At 44.9% G+C, this 16,783-nt stretch overlaps 1 protein-coding gene across 1 annotated transcript; it reads left to right on the plus strand.

Moving 5' to 3' along the window:
* Nucleotides 1-1,382: 1,382 nt before the first annotated feature.
* Nucleotides 1,383-14,242, plus strand: LOC135570944 (zinc finger protein 239-like). Its single transcript, XM_065016760.1, has 3 exons — nucleotides 1,383-1,392; nucleotides 1,554-1,691; nucleotides 12,782-14,242. Exons 1-3 carry the CDS (start codon nucleotides 1,383-1,385, stop codon nucleotides 13,756-13,758), a joined length of 1,125 nt encoding a protein of 374 aa, XP_064872832.1. The 3' UTR covers nucleotides 13,759-14,242.
* The last annotated feature ends 2,541 nt before the right edge of the window (nucleotides 14,243-16,783 follow it).

The raw sequence follows: 16,783 nt of genomic DNA on the forward strand, positions 1-16,783 counted from the left end.
GAAGAGGTAGAAGCTTTCAGAATGAAAGATGAGATAGAGGAGGATATCACATTGAAAGAAGAAGAACCTTTTGTAGTGAAAGAGGAGGAGACTGAAGATCCGATTCACACCAGTGAGTATTGTCGTAACAGGGGACACACTATGCAGTTGTTGAACCAGGGTGTGGTTTTAAAGGGACATTCTACTGACCTCGTTAAAAAAAGAGTACTTAAAAAAAGTGTATTTATTTATTTTCCTTTAGTTTGTATTCAGAGTTCGCTCATCTATTGCTCTCCGTCGGAAGGTCCTAGGATGATAAGTGATATGTTTGGAATCAGAGGAGAGAGCAAGCTATAACCAATGTTTTTACCAATAGTATGTTTGGAATCAGATGTGGGAGCAAGCTATAACCTATGTTTTTACCAATAGTATGTTTGGAATCAGATGGAGCTATAACCTATGTTTTACCAATAGTATGTTTGGAATCAGATGAGGGAGCAAGCTATAACCTATGTTTTTACCAATAGTATGTTTGGAATCAGATGAGGGAGCAAGCTATAACCTATGTTTTTACCAATAGTATGTTTGGAATCAGAGGAGAGAGCAAGCTATAACCAATGTTTTTACCAATAGTATGTTTGGAATCAGATGAGGGAGCAAGCTATAACCTAAGTTTTTACCAATAGTATGTTTGGAATCAGATGAGGGAGAAAGCTATAACCTATGTTTTTACCAATAGTATGTTTGGAATCAGATGAGGGAGCAAGCTATAACCTATGTTTTTACCAATAGTATGTTTGGAATCAGATGAGGGAGCAAGCTATAACCTATGTTTTTACCGGTAGTCAAACTCTCTTCCCTTTTACAGATCTAAAAACGAGGCAATATGCAGTTTCCTGGCCCTCCCAGGGCTCTACAGTGAAGGAGGACATCAGAAAGATACAGGAAGAATCTAATGTGACACCCGTGAGTCCCAGACAGTTTGGTGGTGATGACGATTCTATTCACTGCGACAAAGACTGCGACGTGAAAGACAAGGATTGGTTTCCTAGCAACAGGCTGAAGGCGGAGTCGGCTTCAGAGAGCCACACCCCAGAGCAGAGGGGAGTGGTGTGAGTACATCCCAGTCACAAAGGGTTTCTGGTTCTCAACATTCCTTCCTTAATTCCTGGACCTCCTTCTATAAATCCATTGGAGGAGAACATTTGAGGTTCATCCAAATACTGATGTGTAAATGTTTTTGGCAAATACAGATGATTCTGATTGGACTTTCTCCTCCACAACATTTATAGCAGGAGGTCCAGAGAATTAGGAATGAAGGAGGGTGTGTTTCTGATCTGAGGTTCCTCCTCTTGGACTTTCTCCTCCACAACATTTATAGCAGGAGGTGCAGAGAATTAGGAATGAAGGAGGGTGTGTTTCTGATCTGAGGTTCCTCCTCCTGGACTTTCTCCTCCACAACATTTATAGCAGGAGGTCCAGAAAATGAGAGGAATCAAGGTAGGAGAGTGTTTCCCAACCTAAATTGATTGTTTATTTTTGTGGTTTCCAGGACATATCTTTCCCTCTCCCAGAGTCCCCAGGTCGTGCCTCTCCCACTGTTGCCTTACTGTGGGGTCCTGAAGAGGTGTCTGTGCGGCTGGTCGACTGCAGGAAAACACCGGGTCTGCGTGGAACTGTGAGAGGAGAAGAAGAGGGAGATTCAGATTCAAGTAAGAACAGTGGTGTGTGGATGAGACTACAATCTGCTTCTGTTACAGTTCTGTGGTCAGTGTGTTCACTGTTGTATATCAGCTCATCAGTTCTGTGGTGAGTGTGTTCACTGTTATATAGCAGCTCATTAGTTATGTGGTCAGTGTATTCACTGTTATATAGCAGCTCATTAGTTCTGTGGTCAGTGTATTCACTGTTGTAGAGCAGCTCATTAGTTCTGTGGTCAGTGTATTTATATAGCAGCTCATTAGTTCTGTGGTCAGTGTTTTCACTGTTGTATAGCAGCTCATTAGTTCTGAAACTACTCAAGCTGCTTTTTGCTAAAGTAATTGTGCACTGATTGGTGTCATCTCGCTAGTCAGAAGGTGTTTCACCCGTGCGGTCTTGTCATCTCTCGTCAGGAGAGGCGTTTCCCCGTGCGGTCTTGTCATCTCTCTCGTCAGGAGGCGTTTCTCCCGTGCGGTCTTGTCATCTCGCTAGTCAGAAGGTGTTTCACCTGTACTGCCCCAGGTGATATTTAAGACCTGCTGGCCTGTTCATCAGTTGGCATGAGAGATGTTGAGAGAGTAATGACTTGTTGGTTCTCCCTGTTTAAGTTGTGAAACCAAGCCTTTTATCCACTGTCCTCCCTGTTTTCCTAGCTCTGCTTCCTGTTGACTGTCTACCCTTCCTGTTGCTTCCTGTTGACTCCCTGTCTACCCTGTTTCCTATAGCTCTGCTTCCTGTTGACTCCCTGTCTTCCTGTTTCCTATAGCTCTGCTTCCTGTTGACTCCCTGTCTTCCCTGTTTCCTATAGCTCTGCTTCCTGTTGACTCCCTGTCTTCCCTGTTTCCTATAGCTCTGCTTCCTGTTGACTCCCTGTCTTCCCTGTTTCCTATAGCTCTGCCTCCTGTTGACTCCCTGTCTTCCCTGTTTCCTATAGCTCTGCCTCCTGTTGACTCCCTGTCTTCCCTGTTTCCTATAGCTCTGCTTCCTGTTGACTCCCTGTCTTCCTGCTTCTATAGCTCTGCTTCCTGTTGACTCCCTGTCTACCCTGTTTCCTATAGCTCTGCTTCCTGTTGACTCCCTGTCTTCCCTGTTTCCTATAGCTCTGCTTCCTGTTGACTCCCTGTCTTCCCTGTTTCCTATAGCTCTGCTTCCTGTTGATTCCCTGTTTCCTATAGCTCTGCTTACTGTTGAATCCCTGTCCTCCCTGTTTCCTATAGCTCTGCCTTCTGTTGACTCCATGTCTGCCCTGTTTCCTATAGCTCTGCTTCCTGTTGACTCCCTGTCTTCCCTGTTTCCTATAGCTCTGCTTTCTGTTGACTCCCTGTCTTCCCTGTTTCCTATAGCTCTGCTTCCTGTTGACTCCCTGTCTTCCCTGTTTCCTATAGCTCTGTTTCCTGTTGACTCCCTGTCTTCCCTGTTTCCTATAGCTCTGCTTCCTGTTGACTCCCTGTCTGCCCTGTTTCCTATAGCTCTGCTTCCTGTTGACTCCCTGTCTTCCCTGTTTCCTATAGCTCTGCTTCCTGTTGACTCCCTGTCTTCCCTGTTTCCTATAGCTCTGCTTCCTGTTGACTCCCTGTCTTCCCTGTTTCCTATAGCTCTGCTTCCTGTTGATTTCCCTGTTTCCTATAGCTCTGCTTACTGTTGACTCCCTGTCTTCTCTGTTTCCTATAGCTCTGCCTTCTGTTGACTCCCTGTCTTCCCTGTTTCCTATAGCTCTGCTTCCTGTTGACTCCCTGTCTTCCCTGTTTCCTATAGCTCTGCTTTCTGTTGACTCCCTGTCTCCCCTGTTTCCTATAGCTCTGCTTCCTGTTGACTCCCTGTCTTTCCTGTTTCCTATAGCTCTGTTTCCTGTTGACTCCCTGTCTTCCCTGTTTCCTATAGCTCTGCTTCCTGTTGACTCCCTGTCTGCCCTGTTTCCTATAGCTCTGCTTCCTGTTGACTCCCTGTCTTCCCTGTTTCCTATAGCTCTGCTTCCTGTCGACTCTGTCTTTCCTGTTTCCTATAGCTCTGCCTTCTGTTGACTCCCTGTCTTCCCTGTTTCCTATAGCTCTGCTTCCTGTTGACTCCCTGTCTTCCCTGTTTCCTATAGCTCTGCTTCCTGTTGACTCCCTGTCTTCCCTGTTTCCTATAGCTCTGCTTCCTGTTGACTCCCTGTCTTCTCTGTTTCCTATAGCTCTGCTTCCTGTTGACTCCCTGTCTTCCCTGTTTCCTATAGCTCTGCTTCCTGTTGACTCCTTGTCTTCCCTGTTTCTTATAGCTCTGCTTCCTGTTGACTCCCTGTCTTCCCTGTTTCCTATAGCTCTGCTTCCTGTTGATTCCCTGTTTCCTATAGCTCTGCTTACTGTTGACTCCCTGTCTTCCCTGTTTCCTATAGCTCTGCTTTCTGTTGACTCCCTGTCTTCCCTGTTTCCTATAGCTCTGCTTCCTGTTGACTCCCTGTCTTCCCTGTTTCCTATAGCTCTGTTTCCTGTTGACTCCCTGTCTTCCCTGTTTCCTATAGCTCTGCTTCCTGTTGACTCCGTCTGCCCTGTTTCCTATAGCTCTGCTTCCTGTTGACTCCCTGTCTTCCCTGTTTCCTATAGCTCTGCTTCCTGTTGACTCCCTGTCTTTCCTGTTTCCTATAGCTCTGCCTTCTGTTGACTCCCTGTCTTCCCTGTTTCCTATAGCTCTGCTTCCTGTTGACTCCCTGTCTTCTCTGTTTCCTGTTGACTCCCTGTCTTCCCTGTTTCCTATAGCTCTGCTTCCTGTTGACTCCCTGTCTTCCCTGTTTCCTATAGCTCTGCTTCCTGTTGACTCCCTGTCTTCTCTGTTTCCTATAGCTCTGCTTCCTGTTGACTCCCTGTCTTCCCTGTTTCCTATAGCTCTGCTTCCTGTTGACTCCCTGTCTTAAGTTGGTGTGGGCTTGTCTTTTCGTTTGGCTCTCCTTTGTGGGCATCCGTGGTGGGAATCGTTTAGGGCACATTTCCTAGTTGCATGTCAACTTTAAAGGATGTCTTTCAGAACCTCTTCTACAGCCCCACCTGTTTGGTTTTGGTTGTCCCAGGGAGTTTCTTTGTTAGTTCACTTGTTTGTGAGAGACATTTTCAGTTTGTCTTGTGGTATAGACATTGTTACCTTCCCACATGTGGATAAGAATCCATTACAAATTATAATTTTTGTCAATTTATGAGTATCTCGCTGAGTTCAATTTGCAGCGTCTCTGCCACTGAGCTATAAAACGGAGTCTGCCTAGAGCGCTGTGGCGCATTAAGTGGAAACAAAGACTGTTCTCAGGGCAGGTCTGCCGGTTTTCACTAGCGTAAGTGACTTTTCGTAGCAGGTTAGTGCAAATAACGTGACGGATTAGTAGAATTAGGTTAAGGTTAGGATAATTAACGTGGTAGGTTAGTAGAATTAGGTTAAGGTTAGGATAATTAACGTGGTAGGTTAGTAGAATTAGGTTAAGGTTAGGATAATTAACGTGGTAGGTTAGTAGAATTAGGTTAAGGTTAGGATAATTAACGTGGTAGGTTAGTATTAGGTTAAGGTTAGGATAATTAACGTGGTAGGTTAGTAGAATTAGGTTAAGGTCAGGATAATTAAGGTGGTAGGTTAGTAGAATTAGGTTAAGGTTAGGATAATTAACGTGGTAGGTTAGTAGAATTAGGTTAATGTTAGGATAATTAACGTGGTAGGTTAGTAGAATTAGGTTAGCTAAAAATGCTAAAACTGTCCCGATGCGACTTGGACATATCTAGCTACAACCAGGCCTGCCCTGAGAACAATCTTGGTTTCCACGACTACGATGCTGCCTCATGACACACGGGACGGATTGAGAGGCGGTGCTTGAAGGAGAAACTGAGTTGAATCATTTTGTCCACTGTTTAAATGGAGCACATCTAAGCTAAATATATATACAGTGCATTCGGAAAGTATTCAGACCCCTTGACTTTTTAAAAACATTTTTTGTTACGTTACAGCCTTATTCTAAAATGTATTAAATTAAAATCTTCAATCTACACACAATACCCCATAATGACAAAGCGAAAACAAGTTTTTAGAAATGTTTGCAAATGTTTTAAAACTGATATCACATTTACATAACTTTTCAGACCCTTATTAACTCAGTACGTTGTTGAAGCACCCTTGGCAGCGATTACAGCCTTGAGTCTTCGTCGGTATGACGCTACAAGCTTGGCACACCTTGTTTCTCCCATTCTTCTCTGCAGATCCTCTCAAGCTCTGTCAGGTTGAATGGGGAGCGTCGCTGCACAGCTATTTTCAGGTCTCACCACCACGCTTCACCAAAGGGATGGTGGCAGGTTAACTATTTACCAAGAGTAAAACATAACAACCATAATGTCTATTTACCACCACAGACCGATGCCGGAACTAAGACTGCACTCAACAAACTGTATGAGGTCATAAGAAACCAGGAAAAAGATGATCCAGAGGCGGCCCTCCTAGTGGCCGGGAGGGAACTGCAGGGAAACTTAAATCTGTTTGATCTCATTTCTACCAGCATGTTAAATGTGCAACCAGAGGGGAAAATTCTCTAGACCACCTTTACTCCACACAGAACGCACGGGGACTGGTGGTGTAGTTGAGTGAGATGCCTACTTCTACCAAAAGACAGTGAATGTCTCGGCTGTCGACAATGGGACCAGTTTGGAAGAGGTAGAACATCAGACTGACGACGGGTCCTCGCCCTGAAGTGGATGTTGAGGGTAGAACATCTAGGTCAAGGCCAGCGATGGGTCCTCACCCTGGAGTGGATGTTGAGGGAGAACATCTAGGTCAAGGCCAACGATGGGTCCTCGCCCTGAAGTGGATGTTGAGGGAGAACATCTAGGTCAATGCCAACGATGGGTCCTCACCCTGGAGTGGATGTTGAGGGGAGAACATCTAGATCAAGGCCAACGATGGGTCCTCACCCTGGAGTGGATGTTGAGGGGAGAACATCTAGATCAAGGCCAACGATGGGTCCTCACCCTGGAGTGGATGTTGAGGGGAGAACATCTAAGGTCAATGCCAACGGCGGGTCCTCACCCTGGAGTGGATGTTGAGGGGAGAACATCTAGGTCAATGCCAACGGCGGGTCCTCACCCTGGAGTGGATGTTGAGGGGAGAACATCTAGGTCAATGCCAACGATGGGTCCTCACCCTGGAGTGGATATTGAGGGGAGAACATCTAGGTCAATGCCAACGATGGGTCCTCGCCCTGGAGTGGATGTTGAGGGGAGAACATCTAGATCAAGGCCAACGATGGGTCCTCACCCTGGAGTGGATGTTGAGGGGAGAACATCTAGGTTAATGCCAACGATGGGTCCTCACCCTGGAGTGGATGTTGAGGGGAGAACATCTAGATCAAGGCCAACGATGGGTCCTCACCCTGGAGTGGATGTTGAGGGGAGAACATCTAGGTCAATGCCAACGATGGGTCCTCACCCTGGAGTGGATGTTGAGGGGAGAACATCTAGGTCAAGGCCAATGACAGGTCATCCCAGCTTTTGGTGGCAGCACTTATATCTAACTACCCCGACCACAACAGCAGCTACATTGGATTCCAGGAAGCTGATGCTCATAGTGTCTTATACGAATAACATTTTCAAGAAATAATATTGTAGTTAAAAAAAATATTAACAAATGAATGTTATTATAAAACATGCAACAACATTTACACAGTTACTAAGCAATTCACAGTGTCACTCAGCATTAGTTAGACCAGGGATTTACAAACATCTACCTAGAGAGCAACCATCTTGTAGATTTTCACTCCAACAGCTGGGCTTGATTAGGGTTGGATTGAGAACCTACAGGACAGTAGGTCTCTAGGTACAATGTTTGAGAACCTACAGGACGGTAGGTCTCTAGGTACAGTGTTTGAGAACCTACAGGACGGTAGGTCTCTAGGTACAATGTTTGAGAACCTACAGGACGGTAGATCTCCAGGTACAATGTTTGAGAACCGTGGGGTTTATGTAAAACGCAGGGAAGATCCCAATTGCATACTCTTTGTGTCCTCTCACCTTCTCAGAACGCATTGGATGAGAAATCCAGAAGACCTCTGTCTCTCATCCAATGTGTGTTTTGAGAAGGAGATGAGCAGAGGCGAAGTGAGGAGTATGTAATTGAGATCTTCCCACAGAATCCTCCTCATTACTCCATGTGCTGACTCAGACCTGGGAGGCAGCCCAGTTCCAAAACTTCACCAGGTTGTAAAACAAGCCTCGCTGGGCTCCAGATGAATCGAATCCCCTCATTGGACAGAACGGGTGTTCCCATTCAAGACGATGTTGTCATAATGGGTGGACTGTCGGCCGTTGCGAGTGTACCCATTGGAGCAAAGCAGTAACTAAAAGCAGGAAGTGTTCCCATCAGTCTGTGCTGTGATTTGTTGAATCAACTCGACTGACATTACAATAAATACATTCCAATGCATGAGCCGCATCCGTTAGCATCATCTGAATGAACATTCTACATTACCATGGAAATGATCGTATCACCTACGGCAAGAGGTGCCGATGTGTGAAGTCTGGAACCAACAGGACTCTGAACAGGTTCTCCCCTCCCGAGCCATAAGACTGATAAATAGTTCACCAAATGGCTACCTGGACGATCTGCATGACTCACATCAACATACGCTGCTGCTACTGTTTCTCATCTGTCACTTTATTCTTAGTTATATGTACATATCTACCTCCATTACCCTGTACCCCTACACATCAACTCAGTACTGGTACTCTGTGTATACAGCCATGTTATTACCTAGTACCCCTACACATCAACTACCTCGTACCCCTACACATCAACTCAGTACTGGTACTCTGTGTATACAGCCATGTTATTACCTCGTACCCCTACACATCAACTACCTAGTACCCCTACATATCAACTGCCTCGTACCCCTACACATCAACTACCTAGTACCCCTACACATCAACTACCTCGTACCCCTACACATCAACTCAGTACTGGTACTCTGTGTATACAGCCATGTTATTATGTTATTATCGATTCATTCTGACGTCTATGCTAATGAGTTGACCGGGGTTAGAGGATATTCTATTCATTCTGATGTCTATGCTAATGAGTTGACCGGGGTTAGAGGTTATTCTATTCATTCTGATGTCTATGCTAATGAGTTGACCGGGGTTAGAGGTTCTTCTATTCATTCTGATGTCTATGCTAATGAGTTGACTAGGGTTAGAGATTCTTCTATTCATTCTGATGTCTATGCTAATGAGTTGACCAGGGTTAGAGTTCATTCTATTCATTCTGATGTCTATGCTAATGAGTTGACCAGGGTTAGAGGTTCTTTTATTCATTCTGATGTCTATGCTAATGAGTTGACCGGGGTTAGAGTTCATTCTATTCATTCTGATGTCTATGCTAATGAGTTGACCAGGGTTAGAGGTTCTTTTATTCATTCTGATGTCTATGCTAATGAGTTGACCAGAGTTAGAGGTTTCTTCTATTCATTCTGATGTCTATGCTAATGAGTTGACCAGGGTTAGAGGTTCTTTTATTCATTCTGATGTCTATGCTAATGAGTTGACCAGAGTTAGAGGTTCTTCTATTCATTCTGATGTCTATGCTAATGAGTTGACCAGGGTTAGAGGTTCTTTTATTCATTCTGATGTCTATGCTAATGAGTTGACCAGGGTTAGAGGTTCTTCTATTCATTCTGATGTCTATGCTAATGAGTTGACCAGGGTTAGAGGTTCTTCTATTCATTCTGATGTCTATGCTAATGAGTTGACCAGGGTTAGAGGTTATTTTATTCATTCTGATGTCTATGCTAATGAGTTGACCAGGGTTAGAGGTTCTTCTATTCATTCTGATGTCTATGCTAATGAGTTGACCAGGGTTAGAGGTTCTTTTATTCATTCTGATGTCTATGCTAATGAGTTGACCAGGGTTAGAGGTTCTTCTATTCATTCTGATGTCTATGCTAATGAGTTGACCAGGGTTAGAGGTTCTTCTTCTATTCATTCTGATGTCTATGCTAATGAGTTGACCAGGGTTAGAGGTTCTTCTATTCATTCTGATGTCTGGCCAACTGAATGGTGCTGCTCCTCATTCACACTGCACACAATGATTGCATGACATGTTTTAACAGTCACACTGCCATTATTAGGTAGTTTCTTTCCACCGGGGTGATGTTGGGAGGTAGGTCAGGGTGAACTGCTCCCCAGGGTGTGTAACAGTACTGATGTTGGAGTAGGTCCAAACTGCTCCTACACGGGTAACAGTAGGTAGGTCAAACTGCTCCCAGGGTGATGTTGGGTAGGTAGGTCTGGTGTCCCCGGGGCAATGTTGGGAGGTAGGTCTGGTGTAAGGGTGATGTTGAATAGGTCCCCCAATGTTGGGAGGTAGGTCTGGTGTCCCCCCCCCAGGCAATGTGGGAGGTTGGTCTGGTGTCCCCCAGGGTGATGTTGGGAGGTAGGTCTGGTGTCCCCCAAGGTGATGTTGGGAGGTAGGTCTGGTGTCCCCCGGGGTGATGTTGGGAGGTAGGTCTGGTGTCCCCCAGGGTGATGTTGGGAGGTAGGTCTGGTGTCCCCCAGGGTGATGTTGGGAGGTAGGTCTGGTGTCCCCCAGGGTGATGTTGGGAGGTAGGTCTGGTGTTGGGAGTGATAGGTCTGGTGTCCCCCGGGTGATGTTGGGAGGTAGGTCTGGTGTCCCCAGGGTGATGTAGGTCTGGTGGGGTGATGTTGGGAGGTAGGTCTGGTGTCCCCCGGGGTGATGTTGGGAGGTAGGTCTGGTGTCACCTGGGGTGATGTTGGGAGATAGGTCTGGTGTTGGGGGAGGTAGGTCTGGTGTCCACCGGGGTGATGTTGGGAGGTAGGTCTGGTGTCCCCCGGGGCGATGTTGGGAGGTAGGTCTGGTGTCCCCGGGTGATGTTGGGAGGTAGGTCTGGTGTCCACCGGGGTGATGTTGGGAGGTAGGTCTGGTGTCCCTCGGGGTGATGTTGGGTGGTAGGTCTGGTGTCCTCGGGGTGATGTTGGGTGATAGGTCTGGTGTCCCCCAGGGTGATGTTGGTCTGGTGGGTCAACTTTGAAGTCTGGGTCTTTGTATATGACCTGTTTTATCTTCCTCCTCGCATTACAGTCTGTTGGACCAATGGGATCCTAGACAGCCTGCTGGACCAATGGGATCCTAGACAGCCTGCTGGACCAATGGGGTCCTAGACAGCCTGCTGGACCAATGGGGTCCTAGACAGCCTGCTGGACCAATGGGGTCCTAGACAGCCTGCTGGACCAACAGGGTTTTAAAGTTCGGGTTCTAAAGGGGTTCTACAGATGTAACAGATTAACAAATCATACAGACATTAGTCCTCATTTGTCTTACCTTGCATCCTGCTGAACAATTACTTTAGGAGGCATGAGTGGAGGAACTTTGGGTCCCAACTTTGAAAAGAGTGAAATGGATACAGTGATAGAAAGATAAAATTAGGGTTCGTCAAATCAAATGTTATTGGTTGCAGACACATATTTAGCAGATGTTTTTTGAAATGCTTGTGCTTCTAGCTCCAACAGTGCAGTAGTATCTAACTAAATGCTTGTGTTTCTAGCTCCAACAGTGCACTTCCCTCCCCCTTAACATGTCTTTTTAAAATTTGTTTTAAATTTGACCCCCTTTTTCTCCCCAATTTCGTGGTATCCAATTGTTAGTAGTTACTATCTTGTCTCATCGCTACAACTCCCGTACGGGCGCGGGAGAGATGAAGGTTGAAAGCCATGCGTCCCCCCGAAACACAACCCAACCAAGCCGCACTGCTTCTTTAACACAGCGCGCATCCAACCCGGAGGAAACACCGTACACCTGGAGACCTGGTTAGCGTGCACTGCGCCCAGGCCCGCCACAGAAGTCACTAGTGCGCGATGAGACAAGGATATCCCTACCAGCCAAACCCTCCCTAACCCGGACAACGCTAGGGCAATTGTGCGTCGCCCCATGGACCCAGAGCCTGGGCTCAAACCCAGAGTCTCTGGTGGCACAGCTAGCACTGCGATGCAGCGCCACCTGGAAGGCCCCATAACATGTATTTTTAACCTCACGCTTAATGTTAAGGAAGTCCCCAAGTTATGGAAATCTGCTTTTGTGCTGCCTCTCCTGAAAGGTGGAGATCCTTCGCTACTTGACAGCTATCGACCCATATCAAAATCGTCTGTACTGTCAAAGGTCCTGGAGTCCTTAGTTAGTAGGCAGCTGAAGGCCTGCCTCCAAGAAAACAACATCTTAAATGGAATCAGGTTTTAGTTCTGGCCACAGCACCGTTTCAGTAACATTGAAGGTTTTAAACGTCATCCATTGTGCTCTTGACAAGAAGATACATTGTGTTATCTGTCTTTATTGATTTGTTGAAGGCATTTGACACCGTTGGTGCAAAGGTTAAAAATGATATGGGTATTACTGGTCATGCTCTAGATTGGTTAATAAATAACCTATCAAATTGTACACCATGTGTAATGGCGGATGGTTGTAATGTGTAATGGCGGATGGTTGAGTCCATAGAGTTGTGCTCAGGTGTTCCGCAAGGTTCTATTTTGGGCCCACTGTTCATGAACAGCGGATGTTCATTTTGTATATCAACAACATTGGGGATCATATTGAAACAGCGTATGTTTTATGCAGATGATACTGTTCTTTATTCAAGTGGTAGTAGTTTATCTTTAGCTTTTTGAAAATTCCCAAAGAGCATTTAACACCATACAACAGAATCTGTATGATTTGAAAGCTGGTTCTGAATTGGGGTAAAACAAAATGGATGATATTTTCAAATGCTAATGTCATCGCTACATTGGATGGACATACTATAGAGCGAGTCAGTGTACAAATATTTGGGTGTGTGGGTTAACTGCCTTGTCAGCTCGGGGATTCGATCTAGCAACGTTTCAGTTACTGGCCCATGTTATGTCAATGAGAAAAACCTGTATAAATAAAGGTTAAATAAAAAAAATAGCTAACAGTTCAAAACAATAGCCAATGCTAACTAGCATCCGCTAACATACCTGTAGACTTCCAGTAATTTCACTAAAACGAGTTGACTGTCTTCATAGGAAGACATTTATTTCATTCAGGTCTCTCTTTTAAATAAACACTTCTTTTTTTTTGGCAGGTGAAAGAACAGACTCAGAGGAGCCAGAGACGTCCAACCCAGCAGGACAACACCACTGCTCCCACTGTGGAAAGAGTTTTTCCCGGTTAGGGTCCCTGAAAAGGCACGAGATGATACATACGGGAGAAAAGCCTTTCCACTGCTCCCAGTGTGGAAAGAGTTTTGCCATGTTATTTTGCCTGAAACGACATGAGATGATACACACAGGAGAAAAGCCGTTCCACTGCTCCCAGTGCGGAAAGAGTTTTGCCCGGTTATGGCAGCTGAAAATGGATGAGAGAAGGCACCGAGGAGAGAAGCCTTTCCGCTGCTCCGATTGTGGAAAGAGTTTTACCCAGTTAGGGGGCCTGAAGGAACATGAGAGAATGCACACAGGAGAAAAGCCCTTCAACTGTTCCTTTTGTGGAAAGTGTTTTTCCCGGTTGAGACACCTGAAAACACATGAGAGAATTCACACAGGAGAAAAGCCCTACCACTGCCCACATTGTGGAAAGAGTTTTACCCGGTCGGGGCACCTGAAAGCACATGAGAGAATTCACACAGGAGAAAAGCCCTACCACTGCTCCCTGTGTGGAAAGAGTTTTACTCAGTTAGGGGGCCTGACAAAACATAAGATATTACACAAAGGAGAGAAGCATTTCCACTGCTCTCTGTGTGGAAAGAGTTTTATCCAGTTATGGGGCCTGAAAACACACGAGTGGACACACATAAAAGAGAAGCCTCACCCCTGTTCCCAGTGTGGAAAGAGTTTTACCCGGTTGGCGCACCTGAAAACACACGAGAGAATTCACACAGAAGAAAAGCCCTTACACTGCTCCTTGTGTGGAAAGACTTTTATTCAGTTACTGGGCCTGAAAAGACATGAGTGGACGCACATAAAAGAGAAGCCTCACCCTGTTCCCAGTGTTCAAAAGAGTTTCACACAGTCAAGATACCTGAAAAAACATGAGCTGACACACTCCGCGGAGAAGCCTTGAAAGAATCCACATTGCAGAGAAATATATAATGGAAAGATATTTACCTGGTTAGGGAACCTGAAAGACCATGAGGTAACAGACACAGGGGGAAACACCTTACCACTGCTCTCAGTGTGGAAAGAGAGGTGTAACGTAACTCATTAATTAACTGATGTATTTACACATACAGTGCTCCAACACTTGTCAAAAAAATTTCACTGACTGTTTATTTGTTTATGTCACACGAAATCAAATTGTACAAAGTGAACTCAATGTTTTTTAACATGAATTGGACATAGAGTGAGTATATCTGTTTCAGTATAGAGTAGGTCGGTTGTAAATGCTTTTTAATTCAATTAGAACTTTTAGAACTCTGTCTTTGTGTATTTCTCTGTGTGTTAATCAAGTGCTGTCTATTTACATGTGCTGTATTTCCTCTTGTGTTTGCATTGTATATGTGTGTGTGTGTGTGAAAAAAATAAACAAATGTACAGACTGAGAAAAACGTACGAATCTAATTCCAACAGTATTTATTCATAATGTACATATTCATATTGAGAGGGGTGTACTGCAAGGCAGGATCAATAAGGGCTAGCCATCAAACTTTGATAAAGAACCAGAAATAACTATAGATTTTCTGGTTCATTCAAAAATCTCAACTTAGATATGCGTTTTTCAGACCATGCCCATTTCTAGCGTCCCTTTTCAAAATAATAAAAGGTAGCTTATTAATATTGAGAGGGGTGTACTGCAAGGCAGGATCAATAAGGTCTAGCCATCAATTAGCCATCTAACTATTTTTATATAGTACCTGTTTGTTCGCAAAAAAAAAAGAAAAAACATAGCGGGAAATACAGAAGTATTTCCTTCTACTCCGCTAGGATCAGCTCGTCCAAAATGTACCAATACAAACTTGAAAACACTGATTATCATGACAATTTAGTCCACGGAGTGAAACTACCGAACAGTAGGAAGCCTTCATTCCATTATTGTCCATTTTCCTTTGACCTGTCCTGTTTTTGGTATGTCGTGTCATACATCAAAGCACATATTGATTTGACAGGTCGCTATTTAGGCCAATGGATCGGAGACATGTTATATACATACATATAGTGGCCGACAACCACCCGGTTCCTCCACCCTGCACCTTAGAGGCTGCTGCCCTTCTATTTACATGGACATGGAATCACTGCTCACATTAATGTTAAATACAGGGCCTTCGGAAAGTAGTCAGACCCTTTGACTCTTTCCACATGTTGTTACGTTACAGCCTTATTCAAAAATGTATTCAATTGTTTTTCCCCCTCTACACTCCATATCATAATGACATAACAAACACAGGTTTTTGGAAATGTTTGCTAATTTATTACATTTACATGAGTATTCAGACCCTTTACTCGGTACTTTCAAATCAAATGTAATTGGTCACATACACGTGTTTAGCAGATGTTATTGTGGGTGTAGTGCAGTCTGAGGTCCTGAACTTTGCTCCGTTCATCTTTGCCTCGATCCTGACTAGTCTCCCAGTACCTGCTACTGATTAACACCCCACAGCATAATGCTGCCATAGGGATGCCAGGTTTCCTCCAGACCACCATGCTTCCCCATAGGGATGGTGCCAGGGTTTGCCCTCCAGATGTGACCTTTGACCTAGGTATCATCTTTGCCTCGATCCTGACTAGTCTCCCAGTACCTGCTGCTGATTAACACCCCACAGCATGATGCTGCCACCACCATGCTTCCCCATCGGGATGGTGCCAGGGTTTCCTCCAGATGTGTCCTTTGACCTAGGTATCATCTTTGCCTCGATAGGTAGACCTGACTAGTCTCCCAGTACCTGCTGCTGATTAACACTCCCACAGCATGATGCTGCCACCACCATGCTTCCCCATCGGGATGGTGCCAGGGTTTCCTCCCGATGTGTCCTTTGACCTGGGTAATATTATACGACATGTTACAGATACACTGGACCTAACATTTATAAAGGTAGACCAAGGTAATATGATATGACATAATTAACACCCCCACAGCATGATGCTGCCACCACCATGCTTCATTCATAAATGTACACTGGACCAAACGTTTATAAAGGTAGACCAAGGTAATATGATATGACATAATTAACACCCCCACAGCATGATGCTGCCACCACCATGCTTCATTCATAAATGTCCACTGGAGCAAATGTTTATAAAGGTAGACCAAGGTAATATTATATGACATAATTAACACCCCATAGCATAATGCTGCCACCACCATGCTTCCCCATAGGGATGGTGCCAGGTTTCCTCCAGATGTGACCTTTGACCTAGGTATCATCTTTGCCTCGATCCTGACTAGTCTCCCAGTACCTGCTGCTGATTAACACCCCACAGCATAATGCTGCCACCACCATGCTTCCCCATAGGGATGGTGCCAGGGTTTCCTCCCGATGTGTCCTTTGACCTGGGTAATATTATACAGATACATGGTTAGACCAAGGTAATATGATATGATACACTGGACCTAACATTTATAAAGGTAGACCAAGGTAATATGATATGACATAATTAACACCCCACAGCATGATGCTGCCACCACCATGCTTCATTCATAGGGTTTCCTCCAATGTACACTGGACCAAAGTCTCCCCCCGTTTATAACATTTATAAAGGTAGACCAAGGTAATATGATATGACATAATTAACACCCCAACAGCATGATGCTGCCACCACCATGCTTCATTCATAAATTCACTGGAGCAAATGTTTATAAAGGTAGACCAAGGTAATATTATATGACATAATTGCATAATGCTGCCACCACCAGCAAACGTTTATAAAGGTAGACCAAGGTAATATTATATGACATAATTAACACCCCATAGCATAATGCTGCCACCACCATGCTTCCCCATAGGGATGGTGCCAGGGTTTCCTCCAGATGTGACCTTTGACCTAGGTAATATTATCTGACATGTTACAGATACACTGGACCTAACATTTATAAAGGTAGACCAAGGTAATATGATATGACATAATTAACACCCCCACAGCATGAGATGATG

Source organism: Oncorhynchus nerka, unplaced genomic scaffold (assembly GCF_034236695.1).
Source record: "Oncorhynchus nerka isolate Pitt River unplaced genomic scaffold, Oner_Uvic_2.0 unplaced_scaffold_887, whole genome shotgun sequence".
NCBI lineage: Eukaryota > Metazoa > Chordata > Actinopteri > Salmoniformes > Salmonidae > Oncorhynchus > Oncorhynchus nerka.